The sequence below is a fragment of the Erpetoichthys calabaricus genome, chromosome 4, assembly GCF_900747795.2.
Source record: "Erpetoichthys calabaricus chromosome 4, fErpCal1.3, whole genome shotgun sequence".
In the NCBI taxonomy this organism is placed as follows: Eukaryota; Metazoa; Chordata; class Cladistia; order Polypteriformes; family Polypteridae; genus Erpetoichthys; species Erpetoichthys calabaricus.
In genome coordinates this window covers 174,022,325-174,046,861 of record NC_041397.2, presented here as the reverse complement: position 1 = coordinate 174,046,861, position 24,537 = coordinate 174,022,325, and the positions used below count along the sequence as shown (strand labels likewise).

Below are 24,537 nucleotides of genomic sequence, written 5' to 3'. Positions count from 1 at the left end.
ATAAAGTCGACATGTTGACTTTATTCTCGACATTTCTACTTTAATCTCGATGTTTATGTCGAGATTAAAGTCAACGTTTCCACTTTATTCTCATAGTTTTATTTTGTAATTAGATTGTCGTAAACTAAACTTCATCCTAAAATCAATATTTAATTTACTAAATTTTCTGAAACCCCGTCATAAGTTAATGTAGCACATTAAATGCTTTGTGTTAAGTGTTCCCCGACCCCGTTGTTAATCGCTACGCGCTTCTTAAACTGACTTCCTCTACACTAAGAGGAGGCGCAAGCAGCGATCACTGCACAGAATACATTCACTTCATGATATTCCTGCTCTCCGAAAATGTAGAATGCCAAGATAAATACTTTATCATTTTCATGACAAAATGCATTAAAGCAGGTATTAAACATGCACGGTAGTGTGGCGGTAGTGCTGATCCCTCGCAATAAGGGGTTACCAGGTGTACGTTCAGTATAGAGAACTTTATGGCAGGTGTGACGAAGCTCCAAAAAACTGGATATATGAATGGGTATCGCACAGTTTTAACTTAAATATTGTGTAAATGTTGGGTTCGTGATCTGGTGTTCGGAGACACGAAGACAGAATTCAATGGATGTTCATCTGAGCGGGCTCCACATAACCAATCACCACACGATAAACGTCCTTGTGAAATTAAAACTAGTTATAAACTTAGGCCACGGGGTGTTCAGAACTTAAAAAAAAAAAATAAATTCTTCGTTATACATGTTTAATTATGCCATCCATTCAGGGTTGCACCCATCCCAGCAAGCATTGTGTGCAAGGCAGGAGGAAATCCTGAACAGGGCGCCAGCACATCGCACGGTGAATACGAGCAATACATACACTAGCAAGGTTAATATAGCATAACAAAACCCCACATCCTACATGACTTTGAAAGGAAACTGAAGCACGCCAATTAAAGACACCAGAAAAACATGCAAATTCAAAGCAGGGAACACCCGGGACCCCATTGCTGCGAGGCAGCAGTGCAACCTCCACACCACCGTTCCCCTACATGATTAATACATGCTTTAAAGCATTTCAACATGAAAATTATATCAAGTATTTATCTTAGCATTCTAAATGGTCAGGGAGCAGGAATATCATGAAATTAATGTATTCTGTGTGCTACCTGCATCTCCTCTTAGTGTTAGTGCAAGAGCAAGTCAGTTTAAGAAGCACGTAGCGATTAACATGGCCCTTGGAACACTTAACACAAAGCATTTAATTTGCTACATAACTTATAACGGGGTTTGAGAAAATCTTCTAAATTTAAATATTCATTTTAAAATGAAGTTTAGTTTACGATGTTCTACTCAAATAACAAATTACGAGAATAAAGTCAACATGTCGACTTTATTCTCGTCATAAGCGTCGAGATTAAAGTGGGAATGTTGAGAATAAAGTCAACATGTCGTCACACTATTACACAGTACCCAGGTACATTACACAGTATTGAATAAAATAAAACAAGTACAATTTGGCTTGCAGTATTATCCAGTAGTATAGAAACAGTATTCACACATTTGAACATAATGGTCCACATCTGATGTTTTAAATCCAAAGTATCTCCAGAGAACAGACATGACTCCTTTTTGCAGCATAAATTCTTTTGTCATCATGTTCAACTTTATCGTCTGCTACAGCTTCAGTTTCGGAGTGTTCTCTGTCCATTTTCACCACGCAATACCTCCACTATCGCATGTACTCCATTGCATGCCTGTTTAGCGGTGTAGCAGTGAAAAGGAGTCCCTGTGCAACACCTCCACTAATGCATGTATTCCGTTGCATCTGTTTAGTGGTGTAGCAGTGAAAAAGGTTCCCCTTAAACAGTTTCCTGCTGTGCCATTTTCCGAACTTTGTTTAGGCAATTTAAACCGGTGTTGCGGTATAAGAAAAATCCATATCATAACAAAAATAAACGGTTTTCGGTATGAACCGGTATACCGCCCAGCACTACAGTACATTGCAGGAAAGTATCGTCATGTTGAAAAGAGACTGAGATTCATGAGACCAGAGAGCATTTCCCCATGTTGCCTGGTCTTGTGAATCTCAATCTCTTTTGTAACATGTTCAGTCCTTCAGTGATCACATGCCACTGTTATCTAATCTTGTCCTTAGCTTAGCTGATTAGAGTCTGACATGGACTTTTCTATTGTAGCCTGTCCAGTTCAAGGTCTAATGTGTTCTGCTTTGAGAATACCACATTGTTGTAAAGAGCTGAGATTTGAGTACTTGTGGCCTTTGTGTTAGCTTGAACTAACCTGCCAGTTCTCCTCTGACCTCTTTGAACAAGATAACCCATAGGACTGTCACTAACTGGCTGCTTTGTTTTTATTACCATTCTCTGTAAACTCTAGACTGTATTTCATGAAATTCCCAGGATGGCAGTTGCTTGAATTGCAATGCTTGGACCAGCACTCATGTCTTGCTAAAAGTTGTTTAGGTCATGCATCTTGCCCATTCTGTTGCTTGATTGAACAGCAAAACCTCTTGACCTTGTCTGAATGCTGTATACACTAGTGGTCATTAAAACTGCAACCCTAAGAAAGACTTGAGATATCAAAACCATTTTATATGGCATATTACTTAAAGATACAGTCAAAGTAAAAAGTATGTGAACCTAGGATTATCTATATTTATGTCTAATTCCCATATAAAACATGGTCTTGTCTTCATGTCAGTCACAATAATGAACAAACACAGTCACCTATAACTTGAAGATACACAGATTTTCAGAGAATTTTTGACCATATTGAATAAATCATTCAACTATGAAACTGAAGGTTGGAAAAAGTAAGTGAACCCTAAGCTAATGACTTTTTAAAAAGCTCATTGCAGTCAGAATTTCGCACACCTGGAGTCCATTTAATGAAACGAGTTCAGAGGTGTGGCCTAGAATTACTTTGATTGATAAACACTATAAAGTTTGAGATTTTGACAAGACGTATATCCAGATGGGAATCATGCCTCGCACAAAAGAGCTGTCTGAAGAGCTATGATAGAGAATTGTTAATCTAAATAAGGCTGGAAAGGGTTAAAAAGTCATCTCAAAGATTTTTGGTATTCATCAGTCTACTGTTAGGCAAGTTGTCTATAAATGGAGACAATTTGATATTGTGGCTACTCTGCCTAGAAGTGGGTGCCCTGCCAAGATGACCCCAAGAGCACAACACAAAGTCAGCAATGAGGTAAAGAAGAACCCTAGAGTGACAGCAAAGGACTTGAAGAAGTCATTGGAACTGGCTAACATCTCTGTTCAGGAGTCAACTATACGCAAAACAATGAAAAAGAAAGGAGTCCATGGCAGGACACCAAGAAGGAAGCCACTGCTATCAAAAAAGAACATTGCTGAACGCCTGAAGTTTGCGAAAGACCACTTGGACACTCCACAGCAGTACTGGGAAAATGTTTTATGGAGTGATGAAACCAAAATTGAACTATTTGGGAGGAACAAGCAGAACTTCAGGGCACTGCATATCAACATTAAAACATCATCCCTACAGTAAATTATGGTGGAGGGAACATCATGATTTGGGCCTACTTTGCTGCATCAGGGCCTGGACAGCTTGCTGTCACTGAGGGGAAAATGAATTCACAAGTTAATCAAGAAATTCTCCAGGATAATGTGATGTTGTCTGTCCATCAACTTAAGCTCAGAAGAGGCTGGGTGATGCAGAAGGACAATGAACCCAAACATTGCAGCAAATCCACAGCACAGTGGCTTCAGAAGAACAAACTCCGCCTTTTGGAGTGGCCCAGTCAGAGCCCAGATCTCCGTCCTATTAAGATGCTGTGGAATGACTTGAAGAGAGCCATACACAGAAGACAACCAAAGAGTATGGAAGAGTTAAGGCAGTTCTGCAGGGAAGAATGGGCTAAAATTCCCCTTACACGATCTGCAGGTCTGATCTGCAGTTACAGGAAGTGCCTGGTTGAGGTTATTGCTGCCAAAGGAGGGTCAACCAGTTATTAAATCCCAAGGTTCACTTACTTTATCCACTACCACTGTGAACGTTGAATGCATTTGTAAAATAAAGACATGAAAGAGTAGAATTTTTTGTGTCATTGGCTTAAGCTAATTGTGTATATCCGTACCTGTAACTTAGATGAAGATCAGATCACTTTTTATGACCAATTTATATGCTGTAGATAGATACTTTATTAATCCCAAAGGGAAATTCACATATTCCAGCAGCAGCATACTGACAGAAAAAAACACTATTAAATAGTGATATAAATGCAGGTATAACAGACAGTAACTGTATAATGTTAACGTTTACCCCTCCCTCCCCGGGTGGAATTGAAGAGTCGCATAGTGTGGGAGAGGAACGATCTCCTCAGTCTGTCAGTGGAGCAGGACAGTGACAGTAGTCTGTCGCTGAAGCTGCTTCTCTGTCTGGAGATGATACAGTTTAGTGGATGCAGTGGATTCTCCATGTTTGACAGGTGCCTGCTCAGCGCCCATCGCTCTGCCACGGATGTCAAACTGTCTAGCTCTGTCCCTTCAATAGAGCCTGCCTTCCTCACCAGTTTGTCCAGGTGTGAGGCGTCCCTCTTCTTTAAGCTGCCTCCCCAGCACACCACCGCGTAGAAGAGGGTGCTCGCCACAACCAGCTGATAGAACATCTGCAGCATGTTATTGCAGATGTTGAAGGGCGCCAGTCTTCTAAGGAAGTATAGTCGGCTCTGTCCTCTCTTGCAGTAAACCAGATAATTCCAAAGGGTTCACATACTTTTTACTTTGACTGTACATGACATATGTGATTAACAGTCTGTGTTGGACAGAATATAGTCCTTAATGTATTCAGATTTGTATTCTGAGTGAATATTCAAAATGTGTAACTTATTCTGAATACTTTTTGAATCCTTTCAGGAATTGATGTATAACCTAGTTCATAAAAATAGTATAACAAGTTAAACATATTTAAATGAAATTGTGACCTGAAAATGCACTTCAGTCTCACATTAAACAGAAGCTATGATTTTACTGTTCTTCAAAAACAAGGGAAGCTAACTTTTTCATGACACTTTTATTGATAAGTTAAATACTGTATTTGGAAAAAATGACTGTAGCTCAGAGTGTGTTTTGGCCATTTCACATTCTTGAGAAGTTGTTTTTAGGAAACTTAGTTATTAAAAAAAAAAAAAAATAGGTTTTGAAATTTTTATGTTACATGCTTACATTTAATTCCTGGTGTCTGCCATAATAAAAGGCGAACGCACATTTGTGTAAACTTAAGTATTTTGTTCCAGAAAGCAGTAATAGTGTGAAATGCAATTATAGAAAATCACAATTTAAAGAAATCAGGTTAATTCCATTCCAGAAACCCTGGATTTATTAAGGCTAATATTGTATGATCAATAGTGGCCAAGGACATGGAAAACATGCAAATCTTGCTTTTTGGATTAGATCAGGATTTCAGAAAGAAAGATCTGACAAAATCCAGCTCAGGTACTAGGGCAACCACTGCTCTGAAATCAGCCAACAAAAAAAGCAGGTTTAATGTGAAGGATTAAAGCTTTGAGGCTGCAGCAAAGCCTCCAACCATAATGCTGATCCTAGATGCACTATTTAAGAAGCAGAAAAAGCTGATCAAATGTTGAAAATGTGTCCTTTCCATAGAAGATTAACTCCTTTGACAAATTCTGTCCAGAGAAATTCAATTAGGCCATGATTGAACATTCTGGCATGCACAGAGGAGTGTCTGCATAAACATTGTCATTTTACATCCAAGGCTTTATTTTTCATATATAATATATATATATATACTGTAATCCCTCGCTACTTCGCGGTTCACTTTTCGCGGATTCATGACTTCGCGGGTTTTTAAATACAAGTGATTGCCCGCCTAGCGCGGAAGTTATGTTCCAGACCCATCAGCAACAGGAGAAAATCCGCGATATAGAAAGACCATATAAATAAACATTTTTATAGTTTAAGCCTTAAAATACCCATCCCACATGCTTTAAACACATGTAAACTTATAAAACACACTTTGTTAACACATATGATATGTGGATGTCGGGCTAAGGATATGAGTAACATCTCACTATTATAAAACATTTTAACTTCACGCAAGACAAGACAGTGAGACAGGAAAATTGGTGATGTACAGGCTTAAAATTATTGACACGCAGAGCGACAAGCAGCACAAAGCCAGCACAAAGTCCACTTCTTCTTAGAGTTCATTCAGCTCCCCACCCCCTTGACAATGCGAAGTGGCAGGAGCGTACTGCGCTTCCGGGGAGGGGGGGTTTGAGCGAAGGTGCGTTCAGCTCTCACACACCCACACACACATACACACACTCCTCCTTCCGAACGAAGAGCGACAAGCAGGCATTTTGGCAGAAGCAGCACAAAGTCCATTTCTGCTCAGCGTGAGTTCAGCTGCCCCCCTTCACAAAGCGAGTGCAGACACATTGACGTCTGATCGCAGCGTGCAGTGTGCAGTGTTGGTCTGAGGTGTTTAAGAATGTAGAAAGTGTTTAAGAGCATAGGAAGTGTTTATAAGACCGTGGGAAAGGTTAACAAGAGAGTGAGAAAGGTTTATAAGAGTGTGGGAAGGGTTTATAAAGCCTTAAAATATGTATAAATAATAAAATAAATATAGGTCGCTACTTCGCGGATTTTCACCTATCGCGGGGGGCTCTGGAACGTAACCCCCGCGATAGGTGAGGGATTACTGTGTATATATGTGTGTATATATATATATATATATATATACATATGAATGAGCAATCTTGTAAAATATGACATGTTCACACTTGACACATCATGGCTTTGAGCTCACATCGATGCAAATCATGTTCCCTTTGTTTAATTTTTAAGGTGCTCTTTTTTTTTTTTTTTTATGAATAATACATAATATCGACAAAGTGATCATGAAAGTGTACCTAACTGAAAACAGCATCTGCACACACACAGGCTGTGTTCCCAAACAGAAATAATCACCATCAAATAGTAATTCCACAGATTTTCCAACTACGGTAAATAAATTTAAACAAATGTGGCACTTCTGAGAAATAATAACTGATAATAGACTCGCTAGTAGAACAAGCTGCCCAACTTTTTCTTCTCTATGGTGTCCCTCACACTTCAAAGAAATGCCAGTAAGAACTTGCCTCTTCAACAGTTAACCTATACTTAATATGCTTTTTAATAGTTTCATTTTGGGGTTTTTTGATATTATTAATAACAATGCTTTCTTGAGGGCAAATAATGTTTCAGGTAAAGTAAAAAGTAAAAGGATACATTTTGCACAATGCTTGAATTTACCACACGAAGTTTACATAGATTTGACAGCTGCCATCCCTCTTTCTTCATCCACTGCTGACATCACATCTTACTCTGCTGGCATGAAGGCTGTCCCGTTTTTCAGCCTTGTAGTCCTTGATTGATCAACTGTTCAGTGCACAACTCATAAGGGCTTGTAAGTTTTGCCGTAAACACGTTAATCCAGATCAGTCTATCTGGTATTGTGTGAGCTGATTGAAATTCCATGTTCTGAGATCCAGAATTAACTGAACTCTGCATTGCCGAACTATGCATTATCTGGTCAAATAGTCAACCACAGATCCCTGTTCAAATCCGTTTTTAACTTTACTGCCCATTTCAAGTTGCGTTTAGGCTCAAGAGGCTAAAAAGCAAACAGAATAGCCAGAATTTGCAGCACTAAGCCAACCATTTTACATTTCCACCGCATCTATAATGGTGCTGCTTACCACAAGAATCCCTGACGCTTCTGTTCAAATCAAATGCAAGTTTTTATTTTGTAATAGTAATACTAATAGCAGCTCACTACTCAAAATGGTAAATGCAGGGAGGACCCAAGATCGAACCCACAACCTCTTGATTATGAGGCAGCAGTTCTTACCTCTTCACCAGTCAAGCGAACATGTCTACATGGTGCCGGTTGATATTTGGGCTTCGGTTTTTACACATTGACAGCAACATGTAAATTGAATGATTTCCTTTTCTTCGGTTATATTCTTGAATAAAAGCACACGTTTTGTTATACCTTTTGTGAAAGTGTTCATTTGATATTTGGAGTTCAGTCTTCACACATTATACACTTCACACCAACATTTTGTCTTTACTATAACATGAATAAAGTTTGTTTGTGTTTAACATTTCTTGCCGTGCATTTCCTGTCATCCTACATTTACACAGATCGTTGTAGACACAGAACACACATGAAATCCATGAATTCCATATAATATATTGTTTACCCTATACAATTCCAGACACTTAACTCCCAGATAAAGAGACTTCAGCTATGAGAATTTTGCGTCTGACTTCAGATTACCCTGTGGGGTATGGGTGAGCAGGCTGCATGCTGCCAGTGCTGAATGGCATATTTGCAAAACAAAGATGATAATGAGGAGGTGCGAGAGAATTTAAGCTGGTCCGGCATTACAGATATTTTTGTAGGCTTCAGGGATTCTAGTGTTAAAATATCAGTTGCTTAACTGATAACTCGTCAAACACAAAGTATAAAACACTTTTAGAATTCTGGGTAAAGAAGACAAAATTTCTGAAAGAGTTTAGCTCCCCTAAAAAGCAAACGGCCAGAATCGGTGGCATGTTGCAAACTGATTTGCATACACAGTGCTGCTGTTTCCAGTATATGAGAGAGAGCAAGTGAACATTAGGCTAACTAATAGAAAACATATAGAAACAGAACAGAAGTAGCGAACAAACAAGGCATGAAGCAAACAATGTTCAAACAATGAAAGATGGAGAGACACTGAGGATCTATGAAATGCTGGAATGTTATAGCAGGGTGTGCCATTGTCTACATATTACTACATTAGTGTACATTTAGCATAGTGCTCAGCGTATGGCAAATTAAAGCTTAGTTTTTTTTTTATATTTCCAATATGCAGCTGATTGAATCTGCAGAAACAGATGTAAAAGAATTCAGTATTTCATTTCATAAACTAAATGTATTCTTGAACATGTCCTTCAAACATACCACAAGCAGAATCCAGAATACTTGCTTTTGTATTCAGGATATGTAACACTGGTACTTGTATTCTGTTACTGTACAGCTCAATCACGCATGCAGTATGCACAATAATCTGTATTTGGTTTACTTACCACAGGCAGCACTAACCACATGTCCATGGTCTAGCATGGACAGGAAGAGAAGCTGGATATGTGTTTGTGGAATGGCATACCTTCCAGCTTTTTTTTTTTGCATGCTCAGAGTTCATCCATGGGAGCTACTGCTGGTTACTGGTACAGCAGTCGTCATTCAACCATGTTCCAGGTGTGTTTAATGGAGAGCCAGTCCAGTGAAAATATGGGCCAGGGAGGTAATGGCACATGGTAGTCAATCAGAAAGTATAGGTCATGTCTGGCATATATGTGGTCAAGCATTGCCCTTTACATATACATATCCTGTATAAAATATAGTGCCAGGGAACCTCAGAAGGTAGTATATCACCTCAGTTTCTAAAACACCTTTGATGTATTGCTGCCTGGTCAAGGTACTGGCAAAACGCACAAATCAGAGCTGGACATATGGCTGCCATCCTCTCTGCTGGGGCTTGTTTGGTGAGTATACTAACTGCCAGCAGTCACTCAGCGAGGTTCACTTTGCATCAACCCATCAAAGTCCTTGGCAGCCTTTCTTAGCTAGAGACCCCATTGCCGTAACACCTTTCCCAGGTGAAGACACTAGCAACTTCCCTCTCTTTATGGCACTCACACTCTGTTCCCCCTTTGTCCATCATTGCCTCCTTCGTTGGTACTTGCCAACTATGCCATGGTTTCTAGCAGTAACGCCTCCTCTTGTCCTGCTTTTTAAAGAATCTGCAGCAGACTCAACCCTGTTGCTGCTACAACAACCTGATCCCAGCGTTTGGTCCTGTTCTGTCCTATAACAATCAGCAGGACCGAAACTGCCCTTCCAGTTCAGACTAATCTTTGCACTTATATAGACAGACCCAATCGACCCATCTTAACTCGTTGTCATTTCTTATTTTTTGTTTGTTTCTTTTTTCCAATTTCAGTTCACCCCTTCTCTGCCTGCTCAGGCTCTTTTTATTCTGTGGGTGCAGGTGCTTTGTTTAACGACCTCTGGGGTGTCAGTAAGGAAAATTCCTGAGTTGATCATGTTTGCACATGAAGGTGTGATCAACCAATTTACCCATTAAATACTCCGGGGCCTCACAACATTACAACGGCATTGACACACACCCAAAAGTCTGACTCACAACACTGTTATTATTTAAAAAATGCACCTCCACAAACACCTAACTTGCTTCACCACATCAATATGCCGTGTTGTCCCATGTTGCAGTTTTAGTAGTTAGCAGTGTATTTAGGGTTGTATCAACATGAACAGCTATTTGGTAGAGCTAGCTCACTGTTTGGAGGAGCTAGTGGTTTGCGTTACCAAGCAGGTGACGAGGATAAATAACACTTTTGTGTGTTTATTTACTCTGCTTAGAACATCTTTTAAAAATGAGAACATACATTTATTATATGTTTTTTTTCCTTAAATCATGCATGATTATTTGTAGTTACATATTTCCAAATATATATGGTAATAAGCATATTTTTATTTTAATTTCATCTTCATTTGTTTGAGTTATTTCAACCACACGTCTTTCTCCAGAGTGTTGTTATTTTAAAGATGTCATTTGTATCTAATAACCATTTCCATTGATGTTTTCTCCCTGCTGTGTAACGCTGTTAATAAATTTCTCTTTTTTCATTTTCATCAGATTCAACTACCTCTTAGCTGGCAGATTAAACCCAGTTGGTTTCCATGTGCTGAACATTGCCCTGCACTGTGTTATCTCTATATTAATGATTGATGTGTTTGCAATATTAATTGGTGGCCTGGTTTATGATGGAAAAGGGAAAAGGCTTAACCAGGCTCCGAAGGCCTCATTCTTGGCTGCTTTGCTCTTTGCAGTGCATCCAGTTCATACTGAAAGCGTAAGTATTAACACACAAATGCTTAGCAGGGTGCCTCTTCAACTATGAACACTGGGAAGTTTATAATTCACATTATTAAGTTAGCTTACAATTTAGTGTACTGAAAGAATTGAATGTGAATTACTAACACCCCAGACCTGAGGCTGCATTACATTTAATTTGTTTAATAAATAACTTGCACTTTTTTTAAAATCTGTTTTGATGTTAATGTCTACTTTTTCTTGTCTATAGTGGTTGAGTTAAATTCTTATACCATGAGTAAAAATTAAATAGTTTCAAATGCTAATATGAATTGTTTACATCGGGGTCCCCAACAACCGGTCCGCGACCCACTACCGGGCCGCAGCTGTCTGACAGCCGGGCCGCGAGAGAACTGCCGGCAACGGAGATTCACTCAGACTTTTCAGAACGCTTGGCGGGCGGGGCTTTGCAGCGGTGCAGAGAGAGGAGAGAGACCGAGGTGAAGAGAGAATTACAACAAAGTATTGTTACGGTCCCGACAGTTTCCCCATATGACACGAGTCTATAGAAATCGCGTTACTACGAAGTACATTCAGCAGATACTTTCATTACAACGAAGTGACCTTGAAATGCCTGAATGAATCATCCACAGAGCAGTTAGATCTGTGGTCGCAGCTCAGATGTGCACGTTTGCAGAACGATCCCCAAACAGAAACATTGTAAAAAAAATTCTTTCTTCAAACTTTCCTCGTACTGTTTTTTTTTTTTTTTGCTGTTTTTGTTTTCTGTGGTTTTCAGTGATACCTTTTGCTTATTGCTTGTCATCATTTGAAAAACATCCATTGGAATTTAACTCATTGTCACCCTCCTATAGAAACGGCAGACACGAAAAAAACGTTAACAGTGTTAATGTTTGTGATGTGCAATCTGTTGGAATGGAAAAATTTGCATCTAATAAAGTTGTCCTTGCTGTCAAAAAGGTTGAGGACCACTGGTTTACATGATGTTGTGTTAGGAAAGCAGCTAACCTGCAAAAATAAAAATTTTATCTTTAACTTAGAAATATATAAAAAAAAAAAATCAATCTCACTTTTTATCATTGATTGAAAGTACATTTTGTTAGTATAACTTTGGGTTTTTCAGTCTTAAGCAGTATTTTAGTAAATGGCATTTTCCTATACGTAATGAAAACAAGAAACACCCAAACGTTTGCAGTGTTTCTAGATATGAATTAATGGCATAGTTTTGTGGAATGTCTAAAATGTACTGGCCAAGGGTGTGTGGTGTTGATGTCATAAAAGGAATGTTTTCCTATTCCATCTTTTACTTCCTGTAAACTGTTGTAAAATAAAAATAAAATTTAATGATTGAACAATTACTGAGAATTTAATATCTGTGGAGGCACCATCTAAAGGCAAACATGTTATTATTCATCATAACAGTACAAACATGCCATATAGTTATTTCCGCCATTTAAGAATATTTAATACAATACAACAATATTTAATATAAGCATCAAGTTTGCAATCAGAGATTTCAGTGAAAACGGCCTTTCTTACTTTACTGATCGCCCTGTTTATCTAGTAGACAAGGGGGCTCCGCCCCCAGCTCGCTTCGCTCGCCTACCCCCGGGGTTGGGTAACCTGAAATACATTGATGAATGTATGAGATATATTGGAGTGTAAAGGTCTAGATGACGAACAAAGGAAGTAAAGAACCCATAGCATGGCACATTAGAAGGATCTATTGGAATACTTCTTTATACACAACATTTGTAGTAAAATCGTTGATAGATTGCGTCATCTGGATCTAACACGTAGATCTGTGCATATTTGCGTTCGTGATTTGGCTCAGGGTGCACTGTTCCAATCCGATGTAATATTTGTCCACATACGCGAAAGCATTATGGGCCATTGCCAGCTGGTGGCCTGATATTTACCCCGGTAGATGCAAAAGCAAATGAACTATTGTAGGATCTAATGCAGTCCATAATGTTTTTACTTTCGGGTACATTGTTAGTTAGAAACATCCGTAGATATTCAGGATATTCATCTAAAGGAGGCAGTCTAACCTGACCACTTTATGACAACAACGTGTAAACTCATTAGTTGTATTGCCAGTTGTTTCTTCAGGGAAGTTAAGTGAATGACAATGACAGCAATTGATATTCATTAATCCTAATGAATGTTCAATAATAGTGGACGCACTTAAAACCAAAAAGCCCTCAACCTGGGTGGGATGCTACAATACTTTTGAATTTTACTGCTTTCATATTGTGTACCTTTGTCTGCATGTGTATCGCGCCATCGTTTGTTTGAGCCTTTCGAATTCCACTGCTTTCATAATCTCTTATCTGCCTTTTTTTCTGTCCAATGCCTTTGGGTCTCTATTCTCCGTATTGTCCTTATACGCTTTCTATGCGCTGAGAGCACATGATTTGTGTGTACTAAGTGCTTTTACACGATTGATTTTTACATGGTTTTTTTTTTGGAATTGTTTCAATTTCATTATTTTCACTTTTACTTTAAAGCTTCATTAAAAACAATATTTTTTGGAGACACATTGTGACAACGCAACGTATAACTGCCCGTGAGTGAAGATTGTTTCTGTTTCTGTAATAAATAATCAGAGTTTTTCTGTTTGTCCCTGTGATTTATTGATTGTCATAGCAAAAGCTATTCTCACGGTAAACTGTATAAACATTTTACTATGAATGGCATATCACGATCTTCTTTGGTGTGTAATGTTACTCGCGGAATATATACATCACCTTTCTTTTTGCCTGTTAAAATTTGCATCGCTTCTCCGAGATCATCAATATACACCCGACCGAATTGTGTACTCTTTGAAATTTAACTTGTCGTTCCTTTAACTGTTGTGGGACCACAGATTCTCATAGCATATGGTCCATTATTGTGTAAATCCACGTTTTGTCCATTGAATGATGCGAATGCGAAAAGACTGTTGTCTACTCTTTTTTTCAGACCTCAATTTGTCCTGGTATTTTTTCAATTACACCTGGTTCTGATGATTAATCACCTTTTGTTTGCGGTAATGCAATCGTTTCTGTCTTTTCTTTGATACTGTAGTGACTACTGTATACCAATCCAGAAGCTTCAGTTTGTATTAACAACATTTGCTCAGACTACTTTAAGCTAGAACGTGGCACCAGACAAGGATGCCCCTTGTCACCACTGCTGTTTGCAATTGCCATTGAACCACTGGCGGTCCACTGTCGAAATTCTTATCAGATAAAGGGGATTATCAGACAAGGACTGGAACAGAAAATTTCTCTATATGCAGATGATATGGTTTTATATATATCAGACCCAGAAAACACTGTGCCTGCAGTTTTAACAGCATTTACAGAATTTCAAAAGATATCTTGTCTCAGAATCAATCTGAATAAAAGTATACTCTTTCCAGTGAATTTACAAGCATATAATATTAGATTGGACACCCTACCTTTTACCATAGCGGATCAGTTTAAATACCTAGGGGTAAATATCACAAGTAAACATAAAGCTCTTTATCAACAAAATTTTGGCCTCTGTATGGAAAAAATTAAGCAAGACTTGCATAGATGGTCAACCCTTCATCTCACTCTAGCCAGAAGAATTAACGTTGTTTTAAGATGAATATCCTTCCTAAACTTCTTTTTTATTTCAAAACATTCCAATATATATCAATAAATCATTTTTTAAGCAATTAGATTCAACTATAACCTCATTTATTTGGAACTCAAAACACTTGCGTTTCCGAAGAGCGACCCTAAAGAGACCTCAGGCAGAAGGTGGCATGGCTCTACCTAATTTTCAGTTTTATTACTGGGCAGCAAACATACAAGCCATAAAAACCTGGACACAAATAAATGAACATACACAGGCTTGGTCCACAATAGAAGTAAAATCCTGTAGTACTTCTTTATACTCCCTGCTCTGCGCTCCAATAAGTGCAAGTTATCGCAAATATACTAATAACCCAATTGTGCTTTACTCACTCAGAATATGGAACCAGCTTAGAAAGCATTTTAAGATGGAAAATCTTTTATCTGTGGCACCCCTGCAGGAGAACCACCTCTTTCAACCCTCACAAACATATCCAGTTTTTAATACCTGGAAAAGATTTGGGATTAAATTGCTCAGAGATCTTTATATAGACGGTATCTTTGCATCCTTTAAACAATTACGTTCCAAATTCAACCTCCCAGCTACACATTTCTTTCATTATCTTCAAATTAGAAACTTTGTTAAACAGAAACTGCCCAATTTTCCTCATCTCGTACCCTCCATCATGCTGGAAAAAATATTGCTCAATTTTGAGGAATTAGACACCATTTCCACATTATATACAATTTTATTAGAGTCCCTTCCTTTCAAAGATCCAAGAGGACAATGGAAAAAGAACTCTTAATTAATATATCAGAAAAGGAGTGGAAGGTAGCATTGCAGAGAATTCACTCGAGCTCCATATGCACAAAGCATAGAATTCTTCAACTAAAAATTATATATCGAGCTCATCTGTCTCGCTTAAAACTGTCCAAAATGTTTCCAGGGCCACCAGATCCAACCTGCGAACGCTGCAACCAAGCTCCTGCCTCACTGGGTCACATGTTTTGGGCATGCACCAAATTAACATCATTTTGGACCAAAATTTTTAAGTGCCTTTCAGACAGCCTTGGTATCACAATCCCTCCTAACCCATTAACAGCTGTGTTCGGTGTTCTTCCAGATGGACTTGAAGTGGAGAAGGACAAGCAAACTGTGATTGCATTCACTACACTTTTTGCACGCAGACTTGTTTTGTTAAATTGGAAGAATCTTAACTCTCCTCTGATAAGCCAGTGGGAAACCAATGTTTTATAATATTTGAAATTGGAAAAAATCAAATTCTCAGTTAGAGGATCTGTACAGAATTTTTTCAAAACCTGGCAGGATCTAATCAATAATATTTTAGAATAAGAAGAAATATTTCTGCATTTCTTTTCCTTCTCCATTTATTTATTGATATATATTTTTTCCTTTTCTTTTTTGTTTATTTTTGCCCTGTTAAAAAGCCCTAAGCAATTCTCCTTTGGCCAAGCTCTCCTTCTCAAGGATGGGGTTTGATTTGTCTTCAATTCTTTTTTGTATTAATTGATCTATTTGTATGGAATAATTACAATAAAATTAATAAATAAAATTAAAAAAAAAAAACTCTTTATAGAATGGGTTTAACTAGTGCCTACTGTTTTCTTAAAAGTAATAAAAGGCAAAAATCAGGATGACTATGGGCAGCAGTATTTTTCTGAAAATTGAATCATTAGCAATAAAGCATTATATTAAGTTATTTTAGGACATATTGTGATTAGTAAATCCCTTGTTCTTACTGGGCCAAGGTGTGTGGTTGAAGATTTGACTACTCAGCCATCTAGGGTCAGCTTCATAGGTGTCATTAACATTTGAAGTGATTATAATTTAAGTAACTGATACAAGTTCATGTAGATTGGTGTTCTATTTGCTCTTTTTTGTACTTGAATATATGTTCAGGTGCATCTCAATAAATTAGAATATCATTGAAAAGTTAATTTATTTCAGTAATTCAATTCAAAAAGTGAAACTCATATATTATATAGATTCATTACACACAGTGATATATTTCAAGTGTTTATTTCTTTTCATTTTGTTGATTATGGCCTGCAGGTAATGAAAACTCAAAATTCAGTACAGTAGACCCCCGCGAAGACATGGTTCAGGGTTCGCAGCCTCAGTCGTTCACGGATTTTTTCCTTAGAACCTAACTAATAATTGTTAGAGGCTGGGTGCATCCCTGGAATCTCCACCATAAAAATAAATAAATCACCGTCTTCTCGACGGGGTGAATCTTAGCGGCACCGGACCGATACAGGGTTATTCATTTCTCCTTGCTGCTGATTGACTGCTGCCCTGTGGCGCATCTCCAGCTGAGTGTTCTCAAGTTTTCCATTTTGTTCTTCTTAATCCTTAAACTGCTGCAACCGGCTATAGTCGCTTCTCAGTGCCATTTGCCAGCACGTAGAACCCGAGTATATTCGGTGACGTACATTCATTGAATGCCGCAACTGGCTCTTGTCGGTTCCCAGTACAATTTAGCAGCACGCTGGAGCTGATCTAGTCAGTGCCGTACATTCATTGAGCAGCCAGCTCATGACCACTGCTGGACCCTGCATCATCACTGTCTCTGGGATTCAGCAGCTACACTAGACTAGACTGCAAGTATCAGCGTTTACCTCTGTGTGCTTGCGCGCAGCCAGTTCAAGCGCAGTTGGCTCGGTGATTTACTGAATTTCATCAATGGCGTCAGTTGCACCTTGTACATATTGTTCCAGTAGTTTTTTAAATAGTTTTTACAGTTCATTAGCAGTGTGTAAAATGAGCAGTGTTGCAGTAATTGTGGTGATCTTTGCATGGGAAAAAATGTGTTTCATTAAAATTTCACTTTTTCTTTGTGAATTGTGACGTTTACTTAAAAAGTGCAGCAAAAAAGTATTTGGCGTTCAGGGATGCATTAATCCCCAAGTATGTGGCAGTTTAAGGGTTAAAGCCCCAAGATGCAACCGAAACGCCCTGCACCTTCTAAGGCTTCTGGCAATGAAAACATTCTTGCATGAATTACAGTACATATAGCGGTAACATTGGTATTTTACAGTACATTCTAGCACTGCGGGTGACATATCAGTACAGTACTGTACAGTATATGGGTTTACCTTTACATTCTTTTTATTTTAGGTGGTGTATTAAGCTGAGGTTGAAATGAAATTAGTGTTTTGGGGGCATATTTAGGGTTTAAGGTAATATATTAAGCTGAGGTTGAAATGAAATTAGTGTGTTGTGGGCATATTTAGGGTTTAATCTATAAAAATAGGCATTTTTTTTAACCACAACCATAATTTGCGGTTTTATTCACAATTCGCATGTGCTCTGGGAACATAACCCCAGCAAATTCTGGGAGTGTACTGTATCATTATTTTTAATACAGAAATGTTGGCCTTCTGAAATGTATGCCCATGTACGCATTCAATACTTGGTCATGGCACCTTTTGCATGAAGTACTGCATCAGTGCAGTGTGGCATGGAGGCAATCAGCCTGTGGCACTGCTGAGGTGTTATGGAAGCCCAGGATGCTTTGATAGCGGCCTTCATTTCATTTGCATTGTTGGGTCTGGTGTGTCTCATCTTCCTCTTGACAACACCCCATAGATTCTGTATGGGGCTTAGGTCAGGTGAGTTTACTGGCCAGTCAAGCACAGTGATACTATGGTCATTAAACCAGGTATTGGTACTTTTGGCAGTGTGGGAAGGTTCCAAGTCCTACTAGAAAATGGAATCGGCATCCCCATAAAGCTTGTCAGCAGAGGGAAGCATGAAGTGCTCTAAAATTTTCTGGTAGACTTTGGACTTGATAAAACACAGTGGACCAACACCAGCAGATGACATGGCTCCCCAAATCATCACTGACTGTGGAAACTTAACACTGGACCTCAAGCAACTTGGATTCTGTGCCTCTCTACTCTTCCTACAGATTCTGGGACCTTGATTTCCAAATTGAATGCAAAATTCACATTCATCTGAAAAGAGGGCTTTTTAACCACTGAGCAACATTTCAATTTGTTTTCTCCTTAGTTCAGTTAAGACACCTCTGACGTTTTATCTCTGGCTCAGGAGTGGCTTGACGCAAGGAACAGTTGTAGCCGTTGTGCTGGATACGTCTGTGTGGGGTAGCTCTTGAAGCACTGACTGTAGCCGCAGTCCAATCCTTGTGAATCTCCCCCAAATTCTTGAATGGGCTGTACTTCACAATCATCTAAAGGCTATGGTTATCCCTGTTGCTTGTGCACCTTTTTATCTGCCACTTTTGTTTCTTTCCACTCAACTTTCCATTAATATGCTTGTATACAGTACTCTGTGAACAGCCAGCTTCTTAAGTAATGAGTCAGCAGTCTTCCCCATGATTGTGTGGCATACTGAACCTGACTGAAAAACCATTTAAAGGCCCAGGACACCTTTTGCAGGTGTTTTGGGTTAATTAGCTGAGTTGAGTGTGGCACCATGAGTCTACAATATTGAACTTTTTCACAATATTCTAATTTTCTGAGATATTGAATTTTGGGTTGTCTTTAGCTATAAGCCGTAATCAGCAAAATAAAAAAATAAATGCTTTAAATATGTCACGCTGCGCACAATGTATCTATATAATATAAGTTTCACGTTTTGAATCGAATTACTAAAATATCTTTTCGATGATATTCAGATTTATTGAGATGCACCTGTATACTAGGGTTTTTAATTTAGTTCTGATTTTCATAGACAATTACTAGGCATTGGACTTTATGTGCCTTTTTGTCTCATATTGCACATGGCACTGTTTTTTGAACTAGTTATGTTATCTTTTAATGGGACCAAATTGACATATTTTTCTATATGCATTAACAATAAGTGTTGCAGAATTGTTACCAGATGTCAGTTTTCTTGATTACTGATATTGTGTCATCACATATTTATATTTTAACTATTCCTTTCAAGATATCCATATTTCATCTTTCCCAGTTGTAAACTGATGGTTGTAGGCCTATTAAAAAGACATTACAGCTCAGGGATAACTTGTTTGAGAACAGCTATAAAAATGCATGGATTGATCTGTGTAAGCAAAAAACTTCAAGCCCTTCATATCGTTTGTTTTTGAAAGGTTGCTGGAATTGTCGGGAGAGCAGACCTTCTGAGTGCCCTTTTCTTTCAGCTGTCTTTCCTATCCTACTGCAGATCATTTCAAGGAAGTAAGTACCTTTACTAAATGAACAATTGAGACATGTTTTTTCCACAAATACTGTAAATTAATAATTTTATTTTTCATTTCCTTACCATCTAACATGGTGTCTGAGATAGAATTTCATGAGGAAGAAGAATTCTCGAAGAATGTATTCTAATCATAAACCTGCATTATTTTGCACTGTATAGGAAATAATGCAGTTGGTTGAAATTTCAGTTACATAGTGGAATTTTAAAGCAGTACCCTCAACCAAAGTCACAGTAGATTTTAAGTGTCTTCACAAAGTAATGATGATACCAATGTATGGCTTAGGTGATATTTTAACTTTTTTTCTTATCATTCAGATTTATATTTTGAATGATTAGCAGCAATTAGTAACATGTCTCAGGTCCTCTGTTTTTCTCTGTGAAGCTATCACACACACTATCATTCTGGTAGGTATGAATTAGCTGTAACTTATGGCCAACAGTTTGATTTGTTTTTCACTACTGCCAGTAATTCCTGTGTAGTAGGGATGGATACTCCGATCAGGTTTTTTTAGGGCCAATGATCCCCAATTTCATGTTACTGGAATTGGCTGATTCCGATACCAATTTGTTTTCTTTATCCATTTTTTATTTTACACAGAGTTTCTGCATAACCAGCCATGTAAAAACCTTATTTTCTTAAAAAAAATTGGTATCTTTAGAGGTATCTTTGCAGACCACAGATGTTACTTGTTCTTGTTTTTATTAACAAAATTTTCTTTAGGCTTATTGTTCAATGACCATGCAAAAAACTGAATTACATAAAATACCCTTAAAACATTTTTAAACTAATAAAATGTGTACAAAAATATGCATCCACACATACTATAAAAGGAAATAAAAGTACTTCTATTAATTATAAGCCTCATTTCTAATAATGTTCATGGTTATCAAGAAGGTACAAGGCTAACATGCTAAACAAATTTACACATATAATGGACACACACGTTTACTAAGCAGTGAGGGCAAATTCTTCACCTATTCTTATCCTAATTAAAAATATGAGCTACTATACTAAATAAGTCCATCAGTGTCCATGTCAATTACAGAACAAAATGAAAAAGGCTGAACTAATTTTTTTTCAATTTCTTCTGAACCATTTGCCTTTTTTTTTTTTTTTTTTTTTTGCTTTTTTAACACTCTGCCAATAGATTCCATTTTCTCAGTTTATTACTTCACTGTTTAATGTAAAAGCCAGTATTCCCACCTTCACTCTTTCTAAAATTCTCACTGTCAACTCTCTGTTTATGGAAAGTTTATCAACAAAATGACATGTGATTCCTTGACTACCTTAATACCTTGCATAAAGGAGCACTACAACTACGTGTAAATTAACATGAAGCTTAGAAGAACATATTCTTAAAAAAACATTTTTGATATACTCTAATTCACTGATCACTGTTCATCATGTGGTGTGAAAATCATCCAATCTTGATCTGCAGCTGATCGATCAGAGCATCACTGGTACCTTGTAATATTTTTAAGAAGCTATGGCTGTAAGCAGTAAAATTAAAATTAAAGTTGACAATGTGGACTGATGATGAATGCACGAAATGGTAATAACCTGTGAGGCAATGTTATGGTTTCCGTGTTTACAGTGAAACTATGCAGATCGAGGGAGATTAAGTTACTCCCTACTACTTGGGCTCTTTCAGCAAAACTTGTCTGCGTGTGATTGTAACTTGTCCTCCTGTCTAAAGAGACACTGTGATGTATACTACATATCCACCCAAGTTTAGTAAATGGGTAATTGTTCCAAAATATATTTTTATCACAATTAATGCTCAGGTTCAGGTATTTTCCTGCAGTGACAACATATGTGATGTTTGGTGGAAGTGATACTTGGCAGTTTATCTGTTTGAAGTATATGTTGATAACACAAGCTTCCTTGAGCAGCTAGTGTGGTCAGCTCTAGGCAGCTCCTGTTGATTTTAGTGTCATGTCATATAATTGCCTACAATGATAGGAGCAGCTTAATGATACAATGAGGAGACCTTGTCAGAAAAGTGAAACCCTTCTTAGCAGCCCAGCTTGGCATTATTTTTGCTAGGACAATTTAGAACATACATGTCTACCATCTCCAATAAATGCCAGGGTGGCCTGCTGTTACATTATGAGAAACGGAGAATGACATTTGCACATGTACTTGACCTTTTATATCCCAAGTACAGCTCAGTTTCTTCATATTAAGAATTTCATGCTTTGGTTCTGAAGTAATTTCTTATCTATATGTGTTTTACCTTGTATACTGATTTCAATATTTCTGCAAGTATGATTGATTTTCATTAATTTCAAACTGTATAAAATCAATTTCATGATTCGTGCTATCCACTTTTTTTTTCGTACTGTTGATTCATGAGGAATTTAACAAAGTTGGGTCCTACAGTTTATTAAGTAAATTTATGGATTCAGCGGGTTGGAAAATGGATGGATGGATGGTAAATAACATATGCTACTTCTTCAAGAGTTCATAAAACTCATTTTAAGTAGCAATTTTATGACCAAACATAAAATATATCTTTGTAATCTCTGTCGCAAAGAATACTTTAATTAAATGGTGGCATTTTTGGTCCTTCCATGAAATTAAATAAAGTTGTGAAAGGAATATGAAATAAGCATGTCATCATTATTTAATGGTCAATTTATCGAAAGCACATAAATCAGAACAAAATCAGATCAATGTTGTTTCTAAGGTGAACACATGGAGACTGTCAGATATATGGTGATCAAAAAAAAGTGAATAAATTAAAGTGTGTATTAAATATTTCCATTCTGTTAAACTGTGCATAGTATTTCTCAAATGTACTTAGAATAACTAAAGCACAATGAAATAAAAATAAAAGCTTTTTTTAAAAAAAAAAACATATGCAAACGTAATGATGGTGGTGGCTTGCCTAGTTTCCACACCATTGTTTATACACTTTCTGCTCTGTGATCAGCGATGATTTTGGGTTAGTTACAGGGGTCAATAAATATATGTGAGAATTACATTGACTAGTCAAGCATAAATCTTATTGTTCTAAACTTCCACAGAATTGTCTTGAGGTAGTTATTGCAATGATTAGCACAAGAGGTAAGTGCTACAAGAAGTAGCAGTTAATGATTAACAAGTGGATTGGATAGCATTAAAATTAGTTTTTGGAAGCAATTTATTGATCATAAGATTAAATTGATGGTGTTGTTTGCACTGTGATCTTCACAGAGTATATGTTTAAATATAGCTTTAACTTAGGAAGTTAGTTGTTCACTTGCATAATTATTCTCTGAGGGCCTAGGAGGCAGTGGCATAGTGTCAAGAGTAATGTTAAATTGTATAAAAATTTCATTCAAAACCTTATTTGGAAATGTATATTATTATTTCCAAACATTTTTGTATGTATGTTGTCTGTTAAGTATTTTTTATAATATGGGCATATGAACAGCAAAGGAGTAAATACATTTATTAAAATGTCCTGGTAACCAAGGAAAAGTAAAATAAATAAATTAATAAATAAAAAACTATCCAAAGTTCCAGAGCAGTTTTTATATGGGACAAAAATGCTTTGTACTTTTTAAATCTTGTCTTGAATGAAGAGCTTACAAATCCTCTATAAGCTGAGATGCAATGCTTAAATTATTAATTCAAGTCTACTTGGCAAAAAAGTCTCCTTTGTTCTAAAGATTTTTCATATAGGGTTATACCTGACTAAAATGGTCTCAGTTGTAAATTACATTTGTGTTATAGTTGTCTTCTAATTGTAAAATTATAGTAAAGTTTAAAAATTGTTATATAATTTATATTTTAACTGGAATGAAAGCAGCAGTTTCCTCTCATCAAAACATTGTTACAGTAAAAAGTATTTTTTAAATTTTAATAAACTAAATGTTTTGCAGAGAACTTTAAAAAAAAAAAAAAAAAAAAAAGTAAAGGAAAGCAATTTTGTGTCTGAATGTTCATAAATATACTCCCTAGTTTTTTTTGAGAACCTAATGAAGCAGTGTTACCCATGCACCATATCTTGTGAAATGTTTTCTTCTGTTACTTCAGCTGTTATATCAGGCATTTTATGGCTCAGTATTTTGATTTTTATAGCTATGCCAATAGTCAAATTAAATGATGTTTTAAAATGTATTAATTTTTTTTATATTTATTTCCCCATTAACATCATTAAGGTGATGATAAGTTCTCATTATCGTGGATATTTTCAAGCCTCATACTGTGTTCAGCTGCAATGCTTTGTAAAGAACAGGGTATCACTGTTTTGGTAAGTGCTGTTACAAAATCTAGTATGTTTTGCTAAATTCTTTTTTTTTATAGGCCATCATAAAACTGTTGTGTTTTTGTTCTCTGCACAAACAGGGTATTAATGCTACATTTGACATTCTTATGATCTGCAAAGTCAATATCTCCGATATGACTAAGAAACTGCTTCATAAAGGCCAACTTAAAGAGGTAGGGTTATTTAATTTAGCGAACGTGCTGTAGACGTATTATATTGATATAGTATATATGTCCAGCTTAGCCTGAAGATACCAATTTAAACCATTATGTGAACTATCTGTAACAAACAAAAAAGAGTTGGACTCAGTTGTAGTACTAGTCAAGCTACCTGCATGGTCTGAAAACACTAACACAGACTACACAGATGAACACTAGGGTAAAGGTGCGGTTTTAGCATGTAGAATGTCAATTCATTGCTTGTGAAGAGGCTAAAGTATGAGTGGGTGGTTAAAAGCACTCTCAAGATATGTCGTAAGACTAACTTCTACACACAACATTGCCACTGAATCCAGACTTCTCTGTGTAAGTTT

At 37.1% G+C, this 24,537-nt stretch overlaps 1 protein-coding gene across 7 annotated transcripts in view; it reads left to right on the top strand.

Annotated features, from left to right (window-relative positions):
- The window catches only part of tmtc4 (transmembrane O-mannosyltransferase targeting cadherins 4), a 163,196-nt gene that overhangs the window by 25,022 nt on the left and 113,637 nt on the right, over positions 1-24,537 (top strand). For all 7 annotated transcript variants that reach the window (XM_028799964.2, XM_028799967.2, XM_051926072.1 and 4 more), the window contains 4 exons: positions 10,759-10,975; positions 19,640-19,727; positions 23,899-23,990; positions 24,086-24,178. In XM_028799964.2, coding sequence (XP_028655797.1) covers positions 10,759-10,975; positions 19,640-19,727; positions 23,899-23,990; positions 24,086-24,178 — 490 coding nt within the window. The remainder of the gene's footprint in view (positions 1-10,758; positions 10,976-19,639; positions 19,728-23,898; positions 23,991-24,085; positions 24,179-24,537) is intronic.